General features: G+C 34.6%; 1 protein-coding gene across 2 annotated transcripts in view; it reads right to left on the reverse strand.

The window, feature by feature from the left end:
- Positions 1–348: 348 nt before the first annotated feature.
- LOC139961509 (uncharacterized) overlaps positions 349–20,281 on the reverse strand; it is a 59,433-nt gene continuing 39,500 nt past the window's right edge. Inside the window, exons 1-2 of one of the 2 annotated variants that reach the window (XR_011790905.1) lie at positions 5,842–5,961; positions 349–2,422 (exon numbers count right to left, since the gene is read on the reverse strand). Coding sequence is in view for 1 of the 2 variants with exons in the window: in XM_071960723.1 (XP_071816824.1) it covers positions 2,256–2,422 (167 nt within the window). In the remaining variant the exon portion in view is untranslated. Of the gene's footprint in view, positions 2,423–5,841; positions 5,962–20,281 lie in introns of those variants that run through there. The other variant, XM_071960723.1, reaches the window with a different exon arrangement.

Raw genomic sequence — 20,281 nt, forward strand, 5'->3', positions numbered from 1 at the left:
TATATATATATATATATATATATATATATATATATATATCCTGACGTATAAAGACAGACTTCGAAGCCGATTTAAAGAATGTCGACTTCCACCATATCGTGTTGTTGATTCTGACTGTTGCGTCCCTAATTAATCACATTTGAACAGCACCGCGGAGCAAACAGGGCATTTAACCGATCCTGACATATCTCCTATTAGATTTGCTCAATTTGTGATCGAAAAACTTTGCGCCAAATTTATTTTAGTTTTAAACAATGGACAGACGATATCAGTGTATAGAACGCCGAGAATCTTCGCACGCTCTCCGAAGATACTCATAATACGAGCAGTGAAAAATAGATTTTATAAAAAAAAAAAAAAAAATGTGGTCCTGCAGTAATGTCGGCGGTCCCCCCGCGCGGACTGAGCTCTACCCTACGGCTCATTAGCAAAAGCAGCAAACAAGTCCATACGTCATGAACCAGACAGGTCTGTGAAATGGATGATTACGTATATTGATGGACATGATGAATAACGGTGAACATTTCAGGAAGTCATATATAGTACCGAGTAACGGTTGTCATGAATATAAGGCCTACGCCTAATTAATCGTTGTCTGTAAAGTAGATCGGTATATGTAGGCCTAGGGGCATTTCAATATACTGACCATAAATTCAGCCCGTTGAAACGCAATTTATTCATATTAAATTGCCATTTTTTATATTTATATATAGCTATTTTTTCTCTTAGTATAGCAAAGTTATATGACCAGATGGTGGAGCCGTTCGATTATGTAACTTTGAGACTCATTACTAGATAATTAAAACACGATGGAGAATAACAGTCTGTAGTTAGCAGCTAAATTGCTAACATCTGGAAAACATTATATTGTTTATACACTCCTCTTAAATGTCTACACCAGTTTTCATGTGCTGTCTTAAATTACCCAGTTGCGCGTGTAATTTCCATATCATGTGTGCACGCTGTATAATGTATTTAACATGTCAAGACATTGTTTTTTTCTCCCAAATAGCTGTAAAGTATTTGCAGGTGATATATAAAACAAATCTCCCCCCCCCCTCCCCCTCAAAGAAAAAGTTACAACTTTGACTTCACACTAATTGGGTCATGTACATGCATAGCAAAATGATATAATATGTAAGAATAATTTGCTGCCCCCAAAATTCAATAAGGAGATATTATAGACGAAGTTGAGCTGTTTTATAGTCCAACCAGATTCATTTCGCAAGATCAAGAACGATGACACTTTATAGGTATCGCACTTTACACTTTACAAAGACGTTATTTATTTTTATTTTGACAGATTAGGAATAAGAGTGATTTGGTGTTACCAATTTAGAAGATAATTTTTTTATAAAGTCACAAAAGTGATATAAGTTTAACAAAAGAAGAAAGGGAAGGATTTAGCATATTTTAAAGTTTAATATTTTGAAAACCAGAAATATAGAAATATGACTAGCAATGAAGTATTCTTTATTTTTCTTGGACTATATACCGGTATGAGAAGAACAAGATGAACATTTTTCTTCGAGTCACCCATTTAAAAGAATTATTAGAACACCAAATACCACATCAGAAAACACTCATGTTAAACTACCCAATAAGAAGACTTTTACCATCCTCTTGCTTATATTATTATCGATATGTATAACTGACCGAAAAAAACTTTCTCTTGCTACTTTTTTTCGTTTTGAAAACTTCGTATCTGATTACCCAGAAAGTATGCGTGACACAATGATGTGATATGTTTAACAGCCATAAACTAAGTCTAAGCACCTACGTACCCTTTGATCCAGTTAATGATGACCTTTAACCCACATTCTAAGCTCTGATGATGATTCATTCACTCATCAAAGGGGGGAGGGGGAGAGAAAAGGCTAGAAAAGGGTGGAAAAACCTGAAGACAATCGAATAAACATCACCAACTTTTGGTAGAAAATTACCAACAATCCACGACAAGAAACGTAAAAAAAAACCTTCACATGGCGTAATAACTCTGTAGTGAGTGACAAAACCTAAGCTTTCGATACACCTACGTATACAGCTGCACTATCAATCACCATCTAAATGCCTGCAAGATTTCAATTTGTTGCGTCTTGCTCCGGGCTTAGGAAATTAATCCACGCCTGTCATTTGGGTCTACATTTTTCTTTTGTCTTTTTGGTATCAACCGGATTATCAAATCTGCCAAGCATCTTTCCTTATCACTTTGGAAAATATCCTCAAGCCCTGGGTGGAGGAAGGAGGCAAAAAACTTAACACCGCATCTTGTTTTTTTCTTTCTTTCTTCCTTTCTCTCCTTCTTTGCTTTCCTTTTCTCTCTCTGTCTTGCTGTTGCAAATCAGTACAACATCATGATTAAAGTTATGGAAATCTTCGCCCGTGTTAAGGTGTGACGGATGCCTGTAACAACCATAGGAATCTACAAAAGATAAATCAAAATATCAAAAGTTAGGATAACTCGATTGATAACGTAAATCATATCAGAAACTATACACGTCTTATTATTTTTGGACAATATTGTCCTAAAGCAAGTGACGTCACCGAAAGTTTTATCGGCGATGATCGGTGAGAGGGAGGGGGGGGCAGTCGGCACTCACCAGGGGGGACATTAACAGACAAAACCTCCTCGCGTTTTGGGTTAAATGTCCACCAGCTTGCTTCCATCTTGTTGCGTACGAGAAATGATAGTTATATGCTTGTTTATGGTTACGTCGAAAGGGTAGGTAGGATGGCGTTGTATCTCTTTACTAACGATACCTGTGATAATGGCGGCTATCCTTTATTCAAAGGATTGATTTACTCAGAACATCTATATTACGCGTTCTCTAGCTAGGGTCTACATAATTACGCTTGAACAGAACAAGTTACTTGGTGCAAAGCTTGTGACGTTGTTTCAAGAAGTTAAACATTCGTTTCCAAGTGATGTTTCATTCAGATATAGTTCTGTTTAACAAACAAGTTTTAAAAGAGAGGTTTTCAGACATAATGACGTGTATCATTTCATTGGAAGGTCTAATGACGGTGCAGCATATATCTATGTAGCTATGGGTGGACTAATATGAACATAATATATTATAATGGGTTTGTTATATAATTACAATTACTGCCTTCCTCTGCTTTTCAACTAAGCTGACTTAAGTCTTCTATTCAAATCTCAGCATCTGTACATTCTCTAAATCAGCAACAGTTTTCTTTTCTGCATGTACGGTTTGTGATATATAAGGCTACTATACACTTGTTTTGCGAAAGTCCTACAATATGATGGTCTGTAATCTCTTCCGTATGTGATTGAAAAGCTCTCCATCCATCCGTCCGTCTAGTAATATGATTTCACGCCTGCACGTGGAATCAATTGACCGAATGTAATAATTTGGGTAATTATTCGTGGAATGTGAAGGCCACCTAGGTGTTGAAACCCCAGATGAGTCCCATTCCCCCGGATGTTACGCGTTATGTAACCTAACATAGGACGCCCCACTGTCTACTGCGACAGGTAAACCGACGTGACAAGTGTCAGACAATTCGGTAGATATATTTAGGTATAGCCTTCTCTAACCAGTCACTTTGATGGAGATATTAACCAATTTAGTTGGCTGATACTTGTAGAAAGGCACAAAGGATGTGGTGTGGATGACCTTACAACTCTGTAGTGTGAAACATCACGTTCTTTTGGAAATCGCCCGAGGGGTGACATTTAAAGCAAGATAGGCTAGTGGTTAGGAACAATTACGTATTGCTCATAAAAGAAGAATTGATTGGAATTGTTCAATCTAATCCTCATAGATTTTTGTCATCAGATAATAGAAGATAATTTTGACTATTTCATTTAATTGTAAAAAAAAGTTCATCGAGAGACAAGTTGATAGACTAGTTTGAGGAACATGCAAATTGCGTATGTTTTTTTTTTTTAATTTTTATTTACAATTTGACTTTTTCTTCCATATTTGAACTGAAATTGAAGTTGGCCAGCTATCATAAGAACTGCCCTGTTATGGAATTTAGTATCGCACGGTATAATAACCCCATACCAAAAAATCAACGCAAAGAAAGTCTGTTTAAAGCCGCAACCATCCGTCACCCTGCACTTTTCCATCAGTAAGTATTATATAACCGACCATGAATATAAAGTATGTGTCGCGAACAAATATCTCAGAAGCAAACCGGAAATTCAACCTTTGTAATGACTTCTGCAATATGTTAATTAACATCAGGGCTTAAACTTCATAACAATATTATCATGTTAACAAATCTGTTGGCCACCAATTTGACTAAGTTAAAGCTAATCAAATCTGGCTTGTTTGTTAGTTTGTGGATTATCAAGCTTATGCCGTGATCATAAAGTGCGCATGTACGTGCGCTACACTTCCGGGTCGGGTCACATATAACAAACACAAACATAACTCTCTTCTGGTTTTTCGGTAAGTAATCTGCTTGACTTCGTATATGACGTCACGCCATCTAGGATATAATTGACTTTCAAAATATGTAGTCCTACTTAGGAGGGACACTGTTAGTCTCGTAACTGTCGCCGGTCGTGTCTTACATACGATTTACCTACGTTTACCTTTACGATTACCTATAGACCCATTTACCTCGAGTACCTACAATTTCGCTTTTCCTGACTTGAATCAAACCACTGACTAAATACACTACATTATACATATATGGCGGGGGGGGGGGGATTGGGAGGGGGGTACTTGACATGTGTGTTGGAGTCACTTGAATTTTAAAATTTAAATGATTCGAGTCATGGCTCGTTACAAGACTGTTTGCGCATGATCAGATGAAGTCATGATATGATATATTGTAATCATTTTATTATCAAAACAAAAACTCATATCATTTCATCACATATATATTTCGGCCAAAGGTAATAGATTACTTTAAAAGACCGAGAAGAGCTAGAGGTCTTAAGCCTAATGCACTGATCTCCTTCTTGGTTCATGATATGAAGTTTGACAACATCGGGAAGAATCGAAAGGGATGCTGCCAGGTATAGAACGACACCCGTGAAGTTACAAACGGCAAAACCAGATGGTAAAACCGTCATGACCCCCCTCCACCCCCCCCCCTTAGAAAAAAAGAAGAATAAAACGGAACAACAAAATAGAGCACATGATTTACACACATATATATATATATATACTACTAGAGTATATATATACTACCTAGAGCACTCTTCTTGCAGTCCTGATTCTTCCTTGTTATATATATATATATATGTATATATATATATATATATGTATATATATATATATATATATATATATATATATATATGTATATATATATATATATATGTGTGTGTATATATATATATATAATTGAAAATCGTAATGAGTTGGAAAATCAAGAACAGTGAAAAAAACTTCCAGCCTCCACCGGGATTCGAACCCGGGCCTCCCGCTTTAAATGCTATCACCCTAACCACTATAGGCTATGGACGCTGATTGTATGTCCAGAGGTTCGAAACTGGTAAGAAAGGTTGTAATTCCACTGTAGGCGTTCGTTACTTGTATCGAACAATTTCTGTTTGATGACATATTTGCCTTACTCTAGAGATCAAACATGCTGAGATTTCACAGAGTGAGATTTCACTCTTTCAGATTATCGAGAATGTTCAATCCTTTGAAGGGTGATCTGAGAAATCGCTCTGAATCAGAGAGTATTTTCGCTCTATATTTGGAGCTAAAATGTGTAGTATTTCAAGACAATTGTATTACTTTTAAAAAGAGTGGTCTTTCTGGACACTCTCAAAGAGTGAATTTCAATCTTTGAAACTAACGATATCGTGTAGCATTTTCTATAGACATGAAGAAGAATAAGTGTTATAATAACCTCTTATGACTAATGTAACAATCTTGTATTCCAAGTCATAACATTCCTGAAATTCGCTGTAAATTCTTCGACACGTGTTGCGTCAAGGATATCATGGCAACGTTCTTCAGTCCAGTTGTTTGTGCTTTGCTCTGTATAATGAAATGAGTAAAAGGTTTAATTCCATCAATGAGAAATTATCCATCTTGTCAGATTATTTCAAACGAAAGGTCGTTCTCACTTAACACCATTTCGTTACTAAAGTGACAGTTGTTAATTATTAGTTAAAAGTAAGTCCGGATATCAACAACCTAATATTTAATCTTTACTGAATGAAAAAAAACACATGAAGGGTTGAAACCAAAGCTGACAAGTTAAATGTGAATGTTTGGAAAAGCAAAGGAATTATATGGCTAGAATAGCAAGCCATGATTCGTTCCCAAGTTTCTGTTTATCAGTGGCTTAGGCTGCACGTTAAAAATACCTACAAGAAGTTTGTTCAGCCATGGCACTGCAATGAAATATATTAAATACAGATTAGCAGGCCTACATATTGTAATTTGATAGATGTAATATAGTTGTATTTGGCGGTGGAGATATGAAAATTTATAATATGAGATAAAAAATTATATTATTATTAGTTATGGAAACTACAATGCGATTAAGCGAAGCGAAACTATAATGTTGCGCAATCAACGCAGCCCAATGAGACAGCTAGACTAGTTAAGATAACTACCGCAAGCTTCAACAAGCCCCTGTACCCCTGCCCCCACCCCCTCACCCATTTTTCGGGAATCTATAGTTATTTTAAACCTGCCTAAACATTCAGTTCACATTGAATTTTTGTAATTCAAATAGACAGTGCGGAATATATGGCTATTCATACCTTGCCACGGTACACGGCTATACATGTTAGATCCATTGGTTATGGCAGAGTGCATTATTATAAATAAGGAAGGGGCAAGGAAGGGGTGAAAGGGGGTAGAAACACAGCAAAATGCAATTTTGAAGCACATCCAGTTTTTATACTGGTTTATATTTTTAAAAGGTATTTCAGTTGAATCACTCTTTGCGATCTAGCTACATTTTATTGAATGCTTTTATATATATCTTTAATGTTGACTCATTTTACCTCAATTCTTACATTCCATTTCCTGCAAAAATATCTTCTCAGAGCCTCGCCGGGAGAGATTGTATCAAAATATGCTACCTCTGTAAATATTAACTGCACATTCTACAGAACTGAAGAAAAAGAAGAAGAAACAAAACCATATTTTTTTTTTACATTATACTGCAGGGAATCACTGTTTAAAATGAATATAGTTAATACTACTTTTAATTCGTGATGTAATGAATATTTCCATTTGTTCATAATCGGGATGCACATATGTAATTCCAATCTTTTGAAAGAAACACATGCTAATTACGAAATACTGAAAGGATAAAGTACAGACCAATAAAGCTTTTTGACAAAGATAATATTTTGTCTCTTTGAGTGAAGCAGTTTCATACAATATATATCTTTACGTTACGTCACATTACGTCTATATTAACGTCATAGTATACTGATCGTACATAAAAACGTCACGTCCAGTCACGTCAGGTAACGTCACATCACAGTGTCTCATATATTATATCCTCTCAGAAAAGAAATAAAAATTAAAAGAAACATTTAACCCTTCTTTTCCATCTTAACATCCGGTCCATATATTACCTTGAATAAAATGGATTTTTGTGTTAGTTCGTTTATTTATTTTGAGGGTGGGGTAAGGAAGGGGTGGAAGGGTGGTTGAAACACAGCAATAATTTACCCACAAATACACAGATGATAGAATGACGTCATTGCACACGATCTAAAAACAATCGTAGAAAACAATTTTTTTTAAAAAGATAAAAGAACCCATCAGACATATTGACCAACGCGTATATCCTGCGAGTCTTACGTCACATCAAGTATTGACCTGTCCCCTTTAATTTAACCCCACATTAATGAAAGAAAAGGGTCAGTCTTAACATCTAATGGAGAAAAATGTCACGTGGGGAAACCTTCTACCTCTCTAATGAAACACATTCATCGCGAGACAGTTTAATACGCTCGACAGGAAATACTAACAAACTAAGTATATATAGGCCCAAACTTCCAACATTTACATGATGAATCTCGGTGACTTTTGGAATATATTTATATCTATTTTTTTTTCTTTCTTTGCCTCTATAAGTTGAAGGGGTTGATGGATAATGTGATGTACTCTGTGAACCTTTTCGATCAGAACAAAGCAGTAACATCAACTCTAATAAAGAGGCATTGTCACCCCTCTCTAATTTAAAGCGCTCTGTTATAACGGTCAGACGAGACGGGTATGTTGGCTGCGTTAAAGAGACCGCCCTCTGTTGCTCCCAAATATACTAAATGGCAGCACTTCGTGATAATAAAACGACTGGTTAACATTATCCACATCACGGAGGAACCGTTAATAATACGTCATTTTCCATTTGCAAAGTTAACCATACCGTATACGTGTCTGATGTTTTTCTTTCACTAAGAGTGACTAGGAGTACAAACTGTTGTATGAGTACAACATCATAAGTTTTTTGTTTTAATTACAAATCCCCTTGGTATGAAAAAAGGAGTATTCGAGTACCAGGCTCTAAGCGCGTAGTACGTGGTCTTCTTGTACTAGTGTCTAATCCAGATTTCCAATAAAACCTCGAGTATACCAGAAAGAGTACAAATCTATAGAACGAGTACAGACAGTTCGATATTTGAGTACAAAGTGCGTACTCACTGCCAGTCATGCTAATAATATATTCTTGTCTGTGGTATAGTGTTGTTGGCTATTTGATACATTATAACAACTATAACTAAACTAAAACCATAACGCCGCGAGTTGCCTTTCAATATAATAAATTTTTAATTCCAAACAAATTTACTAAAATTGCCAGTACTTTTTGCCTGTACTATAAAATGGTTGGTTTACTCTGTTTTTTTTAATCCTTTTGATTGGCTCTTGAAATGCGCAGGACTCGAACTTTACTTTAACGGTATGTGAGAAGGCAACAATATGGCATATCATGATGTCTGTTCATTATTGTGATGTGTCCTAATTTTGGAGTAGAAAGTTGTACAAATTAAGTTTGCTTTAAATTCAGGTTTTGGAAAAGAATTCAATTTAACTTCCAAATCGTAATTTTTTAAGATTTTCATCCTCAGAATTACGTTCAATTCATTTTCGGAAAGCTGCAACATTTTTGTAACCATTTAAAGCCGCTTTTTGAGTTGATTTTGATAACAATAAAAAAGATCTCCCCTATAACAACGAAGGTTATCATAGCTTACAAATAAATTTTGACATTTTACAGATTGATGTCATCGAAATTATCATACAAAGTGCCTGTGTGACAAAATATCGGAGATCTTATTCCATAATTATAAAAACAAAGCAAAGAACATATGATTGATTTAATCTCATTTTAATCAATTGTAAATTTTAATTTGAGTTATACTCTGTAAAGTTGGTCAAATTTTCCAACCAAAACTGCTTCGTAAGATTCGACTTTTTTTTTAATCAATTTGGAACCAAGAAAAAGTTATACAGAGGAAAAGGGATACATAACCTGTAAAAGGGATGAATTTGCTCACTTTTGCGATTTCGTTGTTTCTTCTTCTGGAGTTTTTCTGAAGTGTCCTATCTCTACAGAATCTATACCTCTTTAATGCTATGAGGTACACACCAACATAGTCCAACCAATGTATCTATTTTGTTGACATGGTGTGTGCCAGAGTTTATTGTTTCCTTTTGAAGGATAGCTCATTTTCTTGTCGCATTCATGGTACCATCGCATGATTAATTGAGCAATACAAAGCGATAACTTCACCCCTACGATGTCTGAAAATCAGCTCCATGGGGCAAAGGCTAAACGTATCCAATATTATATAGAAAAAGATAAACAACAAAAAAAGGAAGACGGTGTATATACAGTATAGATCGTGAAACGGAGGCACTTTTTTTAGTAGGGACATTGTGTAAAGTATACGTACATCTTAGTTCTAAGAAACACGGTAGAAGTTGTGCTATTTATCACATCACTGAAACATCCGATGCCTAGTAGATAGTCATTATGGATACAAAACAAAACTAATTCACCAAGGCAACTGATGGATAAAGCCTATATCACACGTGCGTCACATTGTGTAATTAATAACCACATTATAGACGTACACAAATGAGCGGCAAGAACGTGGTACATTTGATTTATTTAAGGAGGTCCCCTTCCCTTTCCCGCCCCCCCCCCTCACCTTGCATTGCATGTTTCACCATCTTCATGATGTCGTTCTAATAACCGCGATAACGGGCACACGTAGTCACATGGAGGGTTGAAGGTTCATGCAGAAGATTGTGGTGAAAAAGCAAGGGGATGGGGGGGGGGGGGGTTGGACAGGCATTGGAGCAAGGAGGTTCGACTGAATATACAAGCGTTAAATCTATACGGTTCATACTAAGTGAACAACATTCGTTGCGGGCTTTTCTTGTAGGAACGCAAAGTTCTATTGAGGGAGGGACACCCGGTAGCCCCTCCTTACCCCCACTCTACCCCTACCTTACTCATACGCTCATTTGCCATTTGATTCGCGTTGTGGTGCCCATAAAGAAGGTCTTCTTCCTATTTCTCATGTTTTCAAGTCAGCTAACTGCAAAATGGATTTTTTTTTTTTCATTTTGTTCTTGTCATCTTAAGATTATCGGCTATGTAACACCACGGGAAATTCAACATGTATTCGTACTTGTGCTGTTATATTCGTACTACAATTGTGCGTAATATTGTTACGGAGTATACAGATTTGACAAATGAGCATATTTTCTAATTTTTGCCGATTGCTATAAAAGCTAATGATAAATCGCAACTCGTACAGTGACCGTCTGTCGATATAAACTGGCATCGATAGTAATCATACCAGTAAATGTGTCTACTTTGATGGGCCAACTGAGCACAAAAAAAAACATGCTATTTGCTCTGAGATGAGCGAGGGCCGTCTGAAAACGTCCAAAGAGCTTAATGATGTAAATATCCTATACGACACTATGCGGTTAACATTATATCATTAGGCTACCATATCGGTTTACATCACCTATTGATCTAACGTTACCCGTCCCAAGCACGGATATATGTCTTTATCAAATGCGGGAGCATGGATATATATTTTAGACTGTATCAAAACTACTTGATAATCCATTTCTTGATTGTCACTTTTGGCGTTCCATGTGTTTCAATTAAACGGCGAATAACACAGTATTTCTCATTCACCATGTAGGCCTATAAAATAACAGGGCAATTCCATTAACAATCATAAACTATACCACGCCATATGTCAGTGGACTCTACTATACATGTTGAGGTTTCCGCCGCATGTTTTTTTATAACTTTCAACGGACGATATATCTTCACCATAGGTGACATCTGAACTTTGACCGGAAACGGGCCAATATTGTCATAAAAGTTACTTCTTTTAGGTGTTGGTTCTTGCACTTCGCTATAACCACAAATCAGTGAAGTGACCACCCAAGCACTCTATATAGGTTATAAAAAGTCACCCGATATTCAACTATAATATACGCTATACATTGAACGACGCGCAAAGACAAACCACCGACGTTTTTATCCACATCTTAAAGCTTTAATTTCATAATAATCTTTGATGTATTGTATTGACATATCATAACTCACAAAATCCCCTTTAATCCACTCTCCCCTGCACTGTAATCGTAACTCATGTTTGACCTAAAAGCAAAATGGCTAAAATGTTACTATATAAGCAAGCACAGGTTCTTATTTTGATTCTTCTCAAAAAGTGACAAAAGATTCCGACTTGATTTTCGTTCTCCATTCCCCCCTCGTCCATATAGATGTTTGAACTCGGGGCGTGAATTCGAACGGCGGACTTGGTAAGGTCGTTTATTTGTCCTGTTTGCCAGGGAATACCCCAGTAAATCTAGCTAAACGACGTTAAACAAGGGCTTAAATCACCAAGGGGGAATAGCAACTCCAAATTTGCGAGCTCATAAAAGTCGCCCGGTTAATTTACGAGGCGTCTGCTTTACACCGTTGCAACGCACGGTGCACTTTGATCCACACTTGGAAAATGCACAAAAAAAATCCCTACACTGTAGAAAAATATGAATATCTGTACAATGTGGGTGTATCTTCTCTTCTGTGCACATAATGGCAAATTTCAAGATTTTCCATTCTTTTCTGGCATATATATATATATATATATATATATATATATATATATATATATATATATATATATATATATATATATATATATATACATGTTGATACTAGATGAGACTAGTGGAACACTAGTAGTTGTAACTCGGAGTTTCACGCTTTGTAGCGATCTTCAGACAACTCTTGATCAACATATATTCCGCTCTGTCCAATGGACATAGAGCACTCTGCGCCAAGATAGACGCCAACCTACTCTATATATATATACATATATATATAACTCCTTTTCATTGTCACGTGGTATCTAAAATCTTACACGTTACTTCCTCAGTGTTTCATTATGAGATTTTATCATTCCTTCTGGTCCAACTTTATCGATGTTATGAGATAGTATAAGATGACAAAATACCTCGGGGGAAAAAAAGGAGAGTTATTAACAACGTACATCAAATCCACGCAAAATTGACGTGTAAAAAAAAAATACTGGGAAACCACATATATAGTACTATATACTCAATACTGTCCATGTTCTATCTATACAAACTCCATAGTGGATGTAATTTACAACTACAGCATACAAAACAAGCCATTAAAGTTGCACTTTTGGAGTCAAAAAGAAACGCGTAGAATTGTAAACTCTTAAATCAGTCTTGATTTAGATATTTCAAAAGACCTATAACGTCAAAGTTATGGGCAGCTTGTAACTTTATAGATTAGCTATAACAAACCCTCAGTATTGTTTTCTTTTAATAGCAAATGAAAGGACATGTTTATACACACGATAAAGCGTAACATGTTGTATTTATGATTGGATATCGACAATTTGACAACGTCATCATAGAGAGATCTTCTACAAAGAAGGGGGTGGGTGGGGGGTGGGGAGAGACTTTCCCTTCCATCCAGAGTGGTTGAACCCGGTTACTCCGTAAACTTAATTGGTTTCTTGAACACAACTCTGACAAATTTAAGATTGTGTAATCGACAAGTAAGTTAAAGTTAGTCACAACAAGTTAGAAAACAAAGTGAACACGAAGACCGAATGTAAATGCCGGTCCATATTTGGGAATTGTGGTCATCTAGGCTAAATATAGGAATCTAAATGCATCTGCATAAGCCGTGTATAATGGAAGATTATGTGCCCATAGACATTGTCAACAGTTTATATCATGCTGACGGAATATCTATAATGTCGATCAAATATTACAGGATTGAAACGAAACTTCAGCAACAAATAGCTTTGATTCGCAACTTGTATTTCGTATAATGCAGAGAAAGTCAATGTTTCTGTCATTAATGTTTCCTGAGGGAAGGAGGAAGGGGGGGGGGGACTAATTTATACGCTTATGAAGGTACAGCAACCATAGACGGTTTATTGAAAAGCACAGTCTCAATAGGTAATTGGAAAATCATCTTACGAAGATGGCGGATATGATTCAAGCAAACTAAAAGCAGAACACATTTCTTTCCAAACAGGAAAACATGAAGTATACGTTTCTTAATCACATTGATGATTAAGGCTGAAACATATAACATGTTTCGTATTGAGAGATAATTAAACATATTAGACAAAGGAAAAAAGACAAAAGCAATAAGACACATTAGAAAAAAACAATGTTATATAGAAAACATACATATGGCGAGGTAACCTGTCAATAAACACAGTTACCAATTAAAGCTGCCTTGCCATGAAATTTGGATAAAACATTTTGACCGTAGTGGTTTATATCACAAAAGCTTTCCCTTGCCAAAGATTTCCACAGATATTACCGAAGTTTAACCAGGGAGTTGTTATGGAGTTTAACTTACAAGAAATAAATGTCTTCAGTGGAAGATGATTGGTTGATTGCAGCAAAAGGTGTATGACAATTCGATTCCTCTTGACCAATCTTTGGTCGCTCTAGCAGAATATTCGGCTGATACTGTTGAAGTTTTAAGTAAGACAGACTTTACACTTCGAAGGGGTGGTGGAGGGGGGGGGATATACATCCGTTGAGCTAATGAACGTGAGATTTATTTGATTATTCTGTCTTTCCTTAAAGCAATTGTTTTGTTAGCCAATTTAATTAAAGAGGCGAAAGAAAAGGGTGGCAGATGATTTGGGTATAACTTTGGCCTACTTTAGATATACCTTTGTTTTAAATGCATGATATATTTTCTTTATTCATACCAATAAATTCATAACACTAATCACTACGGTATACAAGATGGATGTTACCGCATAAAAAAGTTCAAGCCATTTTAACTACTTTTGTCTGAGTCTAAAACCCACAAGAGGTGGAGAGAGCGACAGAGACAGAGAGATGGAGCTAGAGGGGGGAACAACTCTTGAAACCCTCCTCGTAATTAAAAAGATTTACAAATCTCGAGTTAAATAGTTTTATGAGTTAAGAAAGGGTGAGCGGTTAAGAGAAGGTTTATTTGTCTCCACGTCAAAGCTAAACATTATGATGACGTATCACCTTCGAATAAGCCGGCCGAGCTGTCAAAAGTTTGATACATTGAGCGAGGAGGCATTTAGGGTCGGGTGACAAGGGGCCAAGTATGGGACATCATGCATGCACACACACAAACACACACACATGAGCCAGACTCACATACTGCAGCAGGGCTTTTGAACTGAGATAAATGATACCCATATACCAAACACGTTTTGTAGAGGTGCTTGCATGTGACTTTTGGTAACTAACGTGGGTGAAGATTGGTTACATTCTGAAACAAAAAAGGTAATTTTCCTTCATAGCACTTTTAAAACAAAAAAATTGAGAAAATGTTTGGAAAAGGTAACAAGATAAGCGATGTCCATTTTCTTAAAGACAATCCTACAAATTTAATTCATATCATTTTTTATATATATTTTTTATTTAGGTTGAATTTCATTGGAAGAAACTATGAGTATAAAGGCTATCATGAAATAAACTAAGAAATACAAGAGACTTTGTTTTGCTACAAATTGAAACAATGTTTGGAATAAAAGCAAGATGAGAGATGGAAACTTTCATAAAAAAAAATTAAAATGAATTCAGTCTACATATTAGATTTATTTAGGTCTAACTTTATTTGAGGATATAAAACTGCACACCATAACCTACTGTCTAGCTGTCAGGTCTTTAAATATTTAAAAAAAAAAAACAAGTTTGAAGTTTCTTTTTGAGCTTAATATTTCTTTTATTTTCCATTAAATCTTTATTAATTATGTTTGACATTTCACGTGTTCATTATCCTTATCACGTGACAGTAATATTCTATAGTATTGCTCTATTCAGCTACCTAGATTATTTAGAAATATGTTGATTCATCCAACTAAACCGTTCCTTTAGTAGATGTTTTTGTTCTTAAAAGAATTCAAAGGAATTGTAACGAATTTACTCTATGAATATCTAGAGATTCATTTGGAATGTTCTTACATATGATTATTCGGAGTGACTCTATTCATCGGCATAGATTCCTTAGGGAGAGATTCTATTCATCAACATTGACTCTATTCATCAACATAGATTCCACAAGGAGTGAACTTTTGTATTGTAATAGTTGTAATTGAAATGAATCTATATTTCTCAACAGATTCGTTAACGAAATAAGGTTTATTCGTCCACATAAAGAATATTGATTTTGCTCTCCCGTATAGATTCACCAGGAAATCATTTTATTGATTCAAATAGATTATTACAAAAGATTCTACTCATCTGCATAAATTCTTTAAAATTGAGTGACTGTTGGTTAACGAAATGTCTCTGTTTTAACTGCACATATTATGTAAGAATAATTTGTTTATTCGTGGAAGGAATGTGCAAAATTGATTACAATAAAAGTTTATCAGTTGCGTGACTTTTACGCATAGATACTGTTTTTGCTATATTAGAGTCGTATTCATGAACTTTACAATCCTTATTCGAATTACATTTTTGATTGCATCTAGTTTCACTACGAATTAATTTGTTTCATCCAAGTAAAATTCTGTAAAATTACTAAAATTCATAATCATCTGCATAATTTTCATAATTCTTTGCAGGGAAAATTTAGTTTTTTACTTAGCTTTAAAAAGCGTTTTCCATTTTATTTACAAGAATTTTTGCGCGCATTACTTTATTATCTATCTATCGCACACATTTCTCAAATAATTGTTATATACTATACGTTGACATAACTTATAACAGGAATCTCTGACGTCACATCCATGTTTATCACGTGACTGTTGACGTCGAGCCTGCCGTTGCGTTAGTAACATCTTATTCGTGATATTTACAATCGATTTTGAATGATTCGAAGCACAATGTTTACCGTAGCCATAAAATGAAAATGATTTGTTTTAACTTTGGAAAACAGATGGACGAATGTTACCTCCTTTTGATGAATTGATCTATCAAAAGATGTTAGCTTTACACCAGTGATATATGAGGCATTGAGTCGCGTAAAGGGATTAATGTACAGAATATAGTCCTATACCATTATAGCAACTTGGGCTAATAGTCAATGCCGTTCTAAATAACTAATGTTTATTCTATGATAGTGCAAAACAGGTATTTTTCTTTTTGGCATTTTATAAGAAATTGGGGTTTCGAGTTCGCAAATATTCGCATGAACATATTTCAATCAAGAGGTGTAACAAATGTTATAATGCAGTTAATGAAATGCAAATGATCCGCACATTCCGGTTTAGCTGTGTTCAACTTTATTGTAGCTACCTCTTCCCATGAGATGGAAACACAAAATAATGTTTTTACTTACTTCAAATGGTGGAGTTTGACCATCTACCCCAACCCCAACCCTATACCTTTTATTCTCCAATAAATGTTGCCGCATGATGGTGTTTCAAAAGAGGGGAAAATTCAAGGTTTATTTATCTGCGATCAATATTCAATTTTAAGATAAAAAGAAGACAGAAAAAGAATTAATGTTTCGTGTTTACCACGCATCTGTATCACTTTCTCGATCTGCTAAAAGTGCTCTTGTGTGCGTGTGTGACATTTTTCACTTCATAAATCTCTATTCCAAAAACAACAGGATCCGAAAAATAATGATTTTATTTGAATACAATATACAAAGTTGGTATAAACATGTATAGCAAACTAGTTTTCACATTATTTCAACAAGATCATTTCTGAAAACATGAGTAGGAGGCGTTAGGGTCATTTTGTTTTATTTTTGTTATAGTCAATGATACACCAACTACCAAATGTTGTTAGGAGCCAACAATGTAGTAATACTAATGTTGATAAATATATATAAATTATTGAAAACAATAACATTTACTTCATTTTGATAACATTTTATAAAGTTTTAAGCTCCTTTGTTTAAGCCCTATATATTATCCTATGTCGTGTCTACCACTTAACGAATTCAATTTACGTGGTAAATACTTTTCTCGACGGGACGTAATTTTACTAGAAGCAACACTTAAGCAATCAACATTACGGTGCCTGCGAGAAGGTAAGGTAATGAATGTTATGAATTGACAATTTATTTGCTTCGAGATTTTGATCATTTTAGTACCGCTGATAATGTCATCAAAAGGCTTCAAAACTTTTCTTTGAGGCGAGGGGTGTAGAGGGGGGGGGGAGGCTAAACAAAAAGTTTTACATTTTCTTGTCAAGCATAACAAACATTTCATTGACTGTGTAGTAAATGCTGTAGTTTTTCAAACAATTTTTTTTTAAATTTTAATTGTTTTATTGTTATTATAACAGGTGATAAAATCAACTTCATTCATATGCAAATTAGCGCTTAGACAAATATAATGACTGACATGATAATAGGGCCAGGCTAAAGAGTTGATATCGTTCTAGAACTGAACGGGTTTATTCGTGGTATGAAGTGTATTTGTGACTGTGACGTAACAAAAATAACATTATAGTTGGTGTAAATGCTTAAAGTCAAGTGGTAAAAGATATTATGTTACAAACACAGCGTGTTTTCCGTGCACGCGTTTATCCACGATAACCATTGGTATGAAAATGTTTTTTGTTTTATCAAAAACGTGACATTAATGTTGCGTCCAGTTCCTCTACCTTTTTATGAATGAATTTTGTGCCCAGTATGGTTCATAATAAATACTTAATAGGTATATATTCTACTAATTCGTATGGTTTAATTAATTAATGTAGTTATGTTTTGTTCCTTCATTTTGTGTGTTTGTTGCGGCGTTATGATAAGTTAACACATTTTTAAGATTTCAAAGCAACGTTTTGACGGCTGAGTTTGTCAAAGTTTTCAAGATTATTTGATACTAAATTCACAGAACAATGTACGAAGATAATATTAGCCTGAATAATACAAGTTATGTTCAAATATTAAAATCGACAATTTTGGATACATTCTCATATTAATATTAATAGGCCTATATATAATATTAATATGAAATTATGTTTTCTGTCGCAAAATCTTGAGAAGAGCAGAATCATTCATTTGCTCATTAAAGTTTTCTTAATTACAGTTTGATTAAAATAAAAAAGGAATGCTTGGTCAAATTGGAATCCTATTTGCGTCTCTATGTTTAATGTTTCATAAAAAATGGCAATCAAACACAATAGAAGTATTCACGGCAAAATAAAAAGATAGTACAATGTAATAAATATGAAACCAAATTCATTTCTGTTTTATCTAACATGAACAGACCAAGTTCAGTGATTTAAAAAAGTTATACATTTTAAAGTTGGACTTGAGTTTCTCCATAGTATTAATAAAAATTACTTTTCTTTGTAAATTTCTTTTATATATTATTATTATTTCCATTTTTTCATATTTAAAATTGTACAACCATATCCAATTCTCACTTTTACAGAAAGTTATTTAGTTTTGAATGTTTTAAGTAAAAATCGAAAGAAAGATTGATTGATTTACTTCACTGACGTAAGAAACAAGAAACGTAAATATAGTTTTATGCGAATTTCAAAATGTTCTTGCTAACGAATTTGGTGCTATTTTGTTGGTTTAGTGTGTGAATGTTATTAAAGACTTAACTTTTTTATAACACGCGGGGCCTTCTCAGTTTGGAATAACCAATATCAATATATTTACTTTTGTAAAATAAATGGTACTGAATTTGAAAACAATAAAATAGTTATTTGGGAATCTTAAATAAGACTAGAAACTATCCCCATTCTAATTATAAACCTTAATAATTAATAATTACATAAATTGATAAACAAAACAAATTAATATGTAAATATATGAAATAAAGAGGAAACTGACTTTAAAGCCTAATTTTTTGTTATCGCTGCATGTAATTCATTAAAATAAAGTTCATTACAAACCCTTTTTTATCAAGCATTATTCTTCTTTACCCCCCCCCCCCAAAAAGACGTACGTGTATGTTTCTATGTTAATTATTCTGATGAAATATTTCAAACAAGTATGTGAGAAGATTCGTTTTTCAGATTCTATATTCATTCTCTTATTTTTTAATTATATTTGCATCTGTTTTGAACATAATTTGACGTCTAAATTTTAAATGTTATACCTCAAAATTAATACATCTGACACGTTATATTTTGTAATTATAGCGATAACCAAAATATCACCATAATCCAGCCTAATCTCCGGCAAGATTAACGATATATTATCCGTTTCAATGATTAAATTAAGGTCGATATTGAAATAACCCATCACACTTCAATGTCCACCTTCTCTCGACAATTTTTATTGCTGAGTATCCCCTCAACTTTTTAGCCGTATCTATACACGGCATCCAGCTGTTTTTTTTTTTATAGTTTTTTTTTTTTATTGAAGGACAGTTTTCTTAGATGAAGACCCCAAAATTTGTACAACCAAATATCATAGCTATTCTACAATGTTCAAAGGACCGAACAAAATTTCCCTTGAGAATGTTCGCTGTCTGTACATACATTCTGTAAGCTGTATTCGCTTCCATGACCATTTCTTTTATTTCTTTTTTTTTCTCTTCTAGCTGAAATACGCCCGTGGGGAGTAATCTCTCTTTTTAGAATTTTCTAGTCATTTTTCTTATGATTTGTTTTCCCTTCTGAAAACGTTTGGTTCGTAAGCTTACGGGGGAATCGCATCAACAATTCAACCGAGAGGATCGGCTTTGTAACACGCCTTTACTGCCAACGTGTTCATCATTATTGTCGCTCTGTCGAACTTTTAATTATCGGGGGCTGAACCCTCCAAATCCATGTGATTTCATTCGATCAAAACTAGTCCATAGGTCTGCCTTTGATTAAATACTCCTCGCGTCTATATATATATATATATATATATATATATATATATA

Source organism: Apostichopus japonicus, chromosome 3, assembly GCF_037975245.1.
Source record: "Apostichopus japonicus isolate 1M-3 chromosome 3, ASM3797524v1, whole genome shotgun sequence".
In the NCBI taxonomy this organism is placed as follows: domain Eukaryota; kingdom Metazoa; phylum Echinodermata; class Holothuroidea; order Aspidochirotida; family Stichopodidae; genus Apostichopus; species Apostichopus japonicus.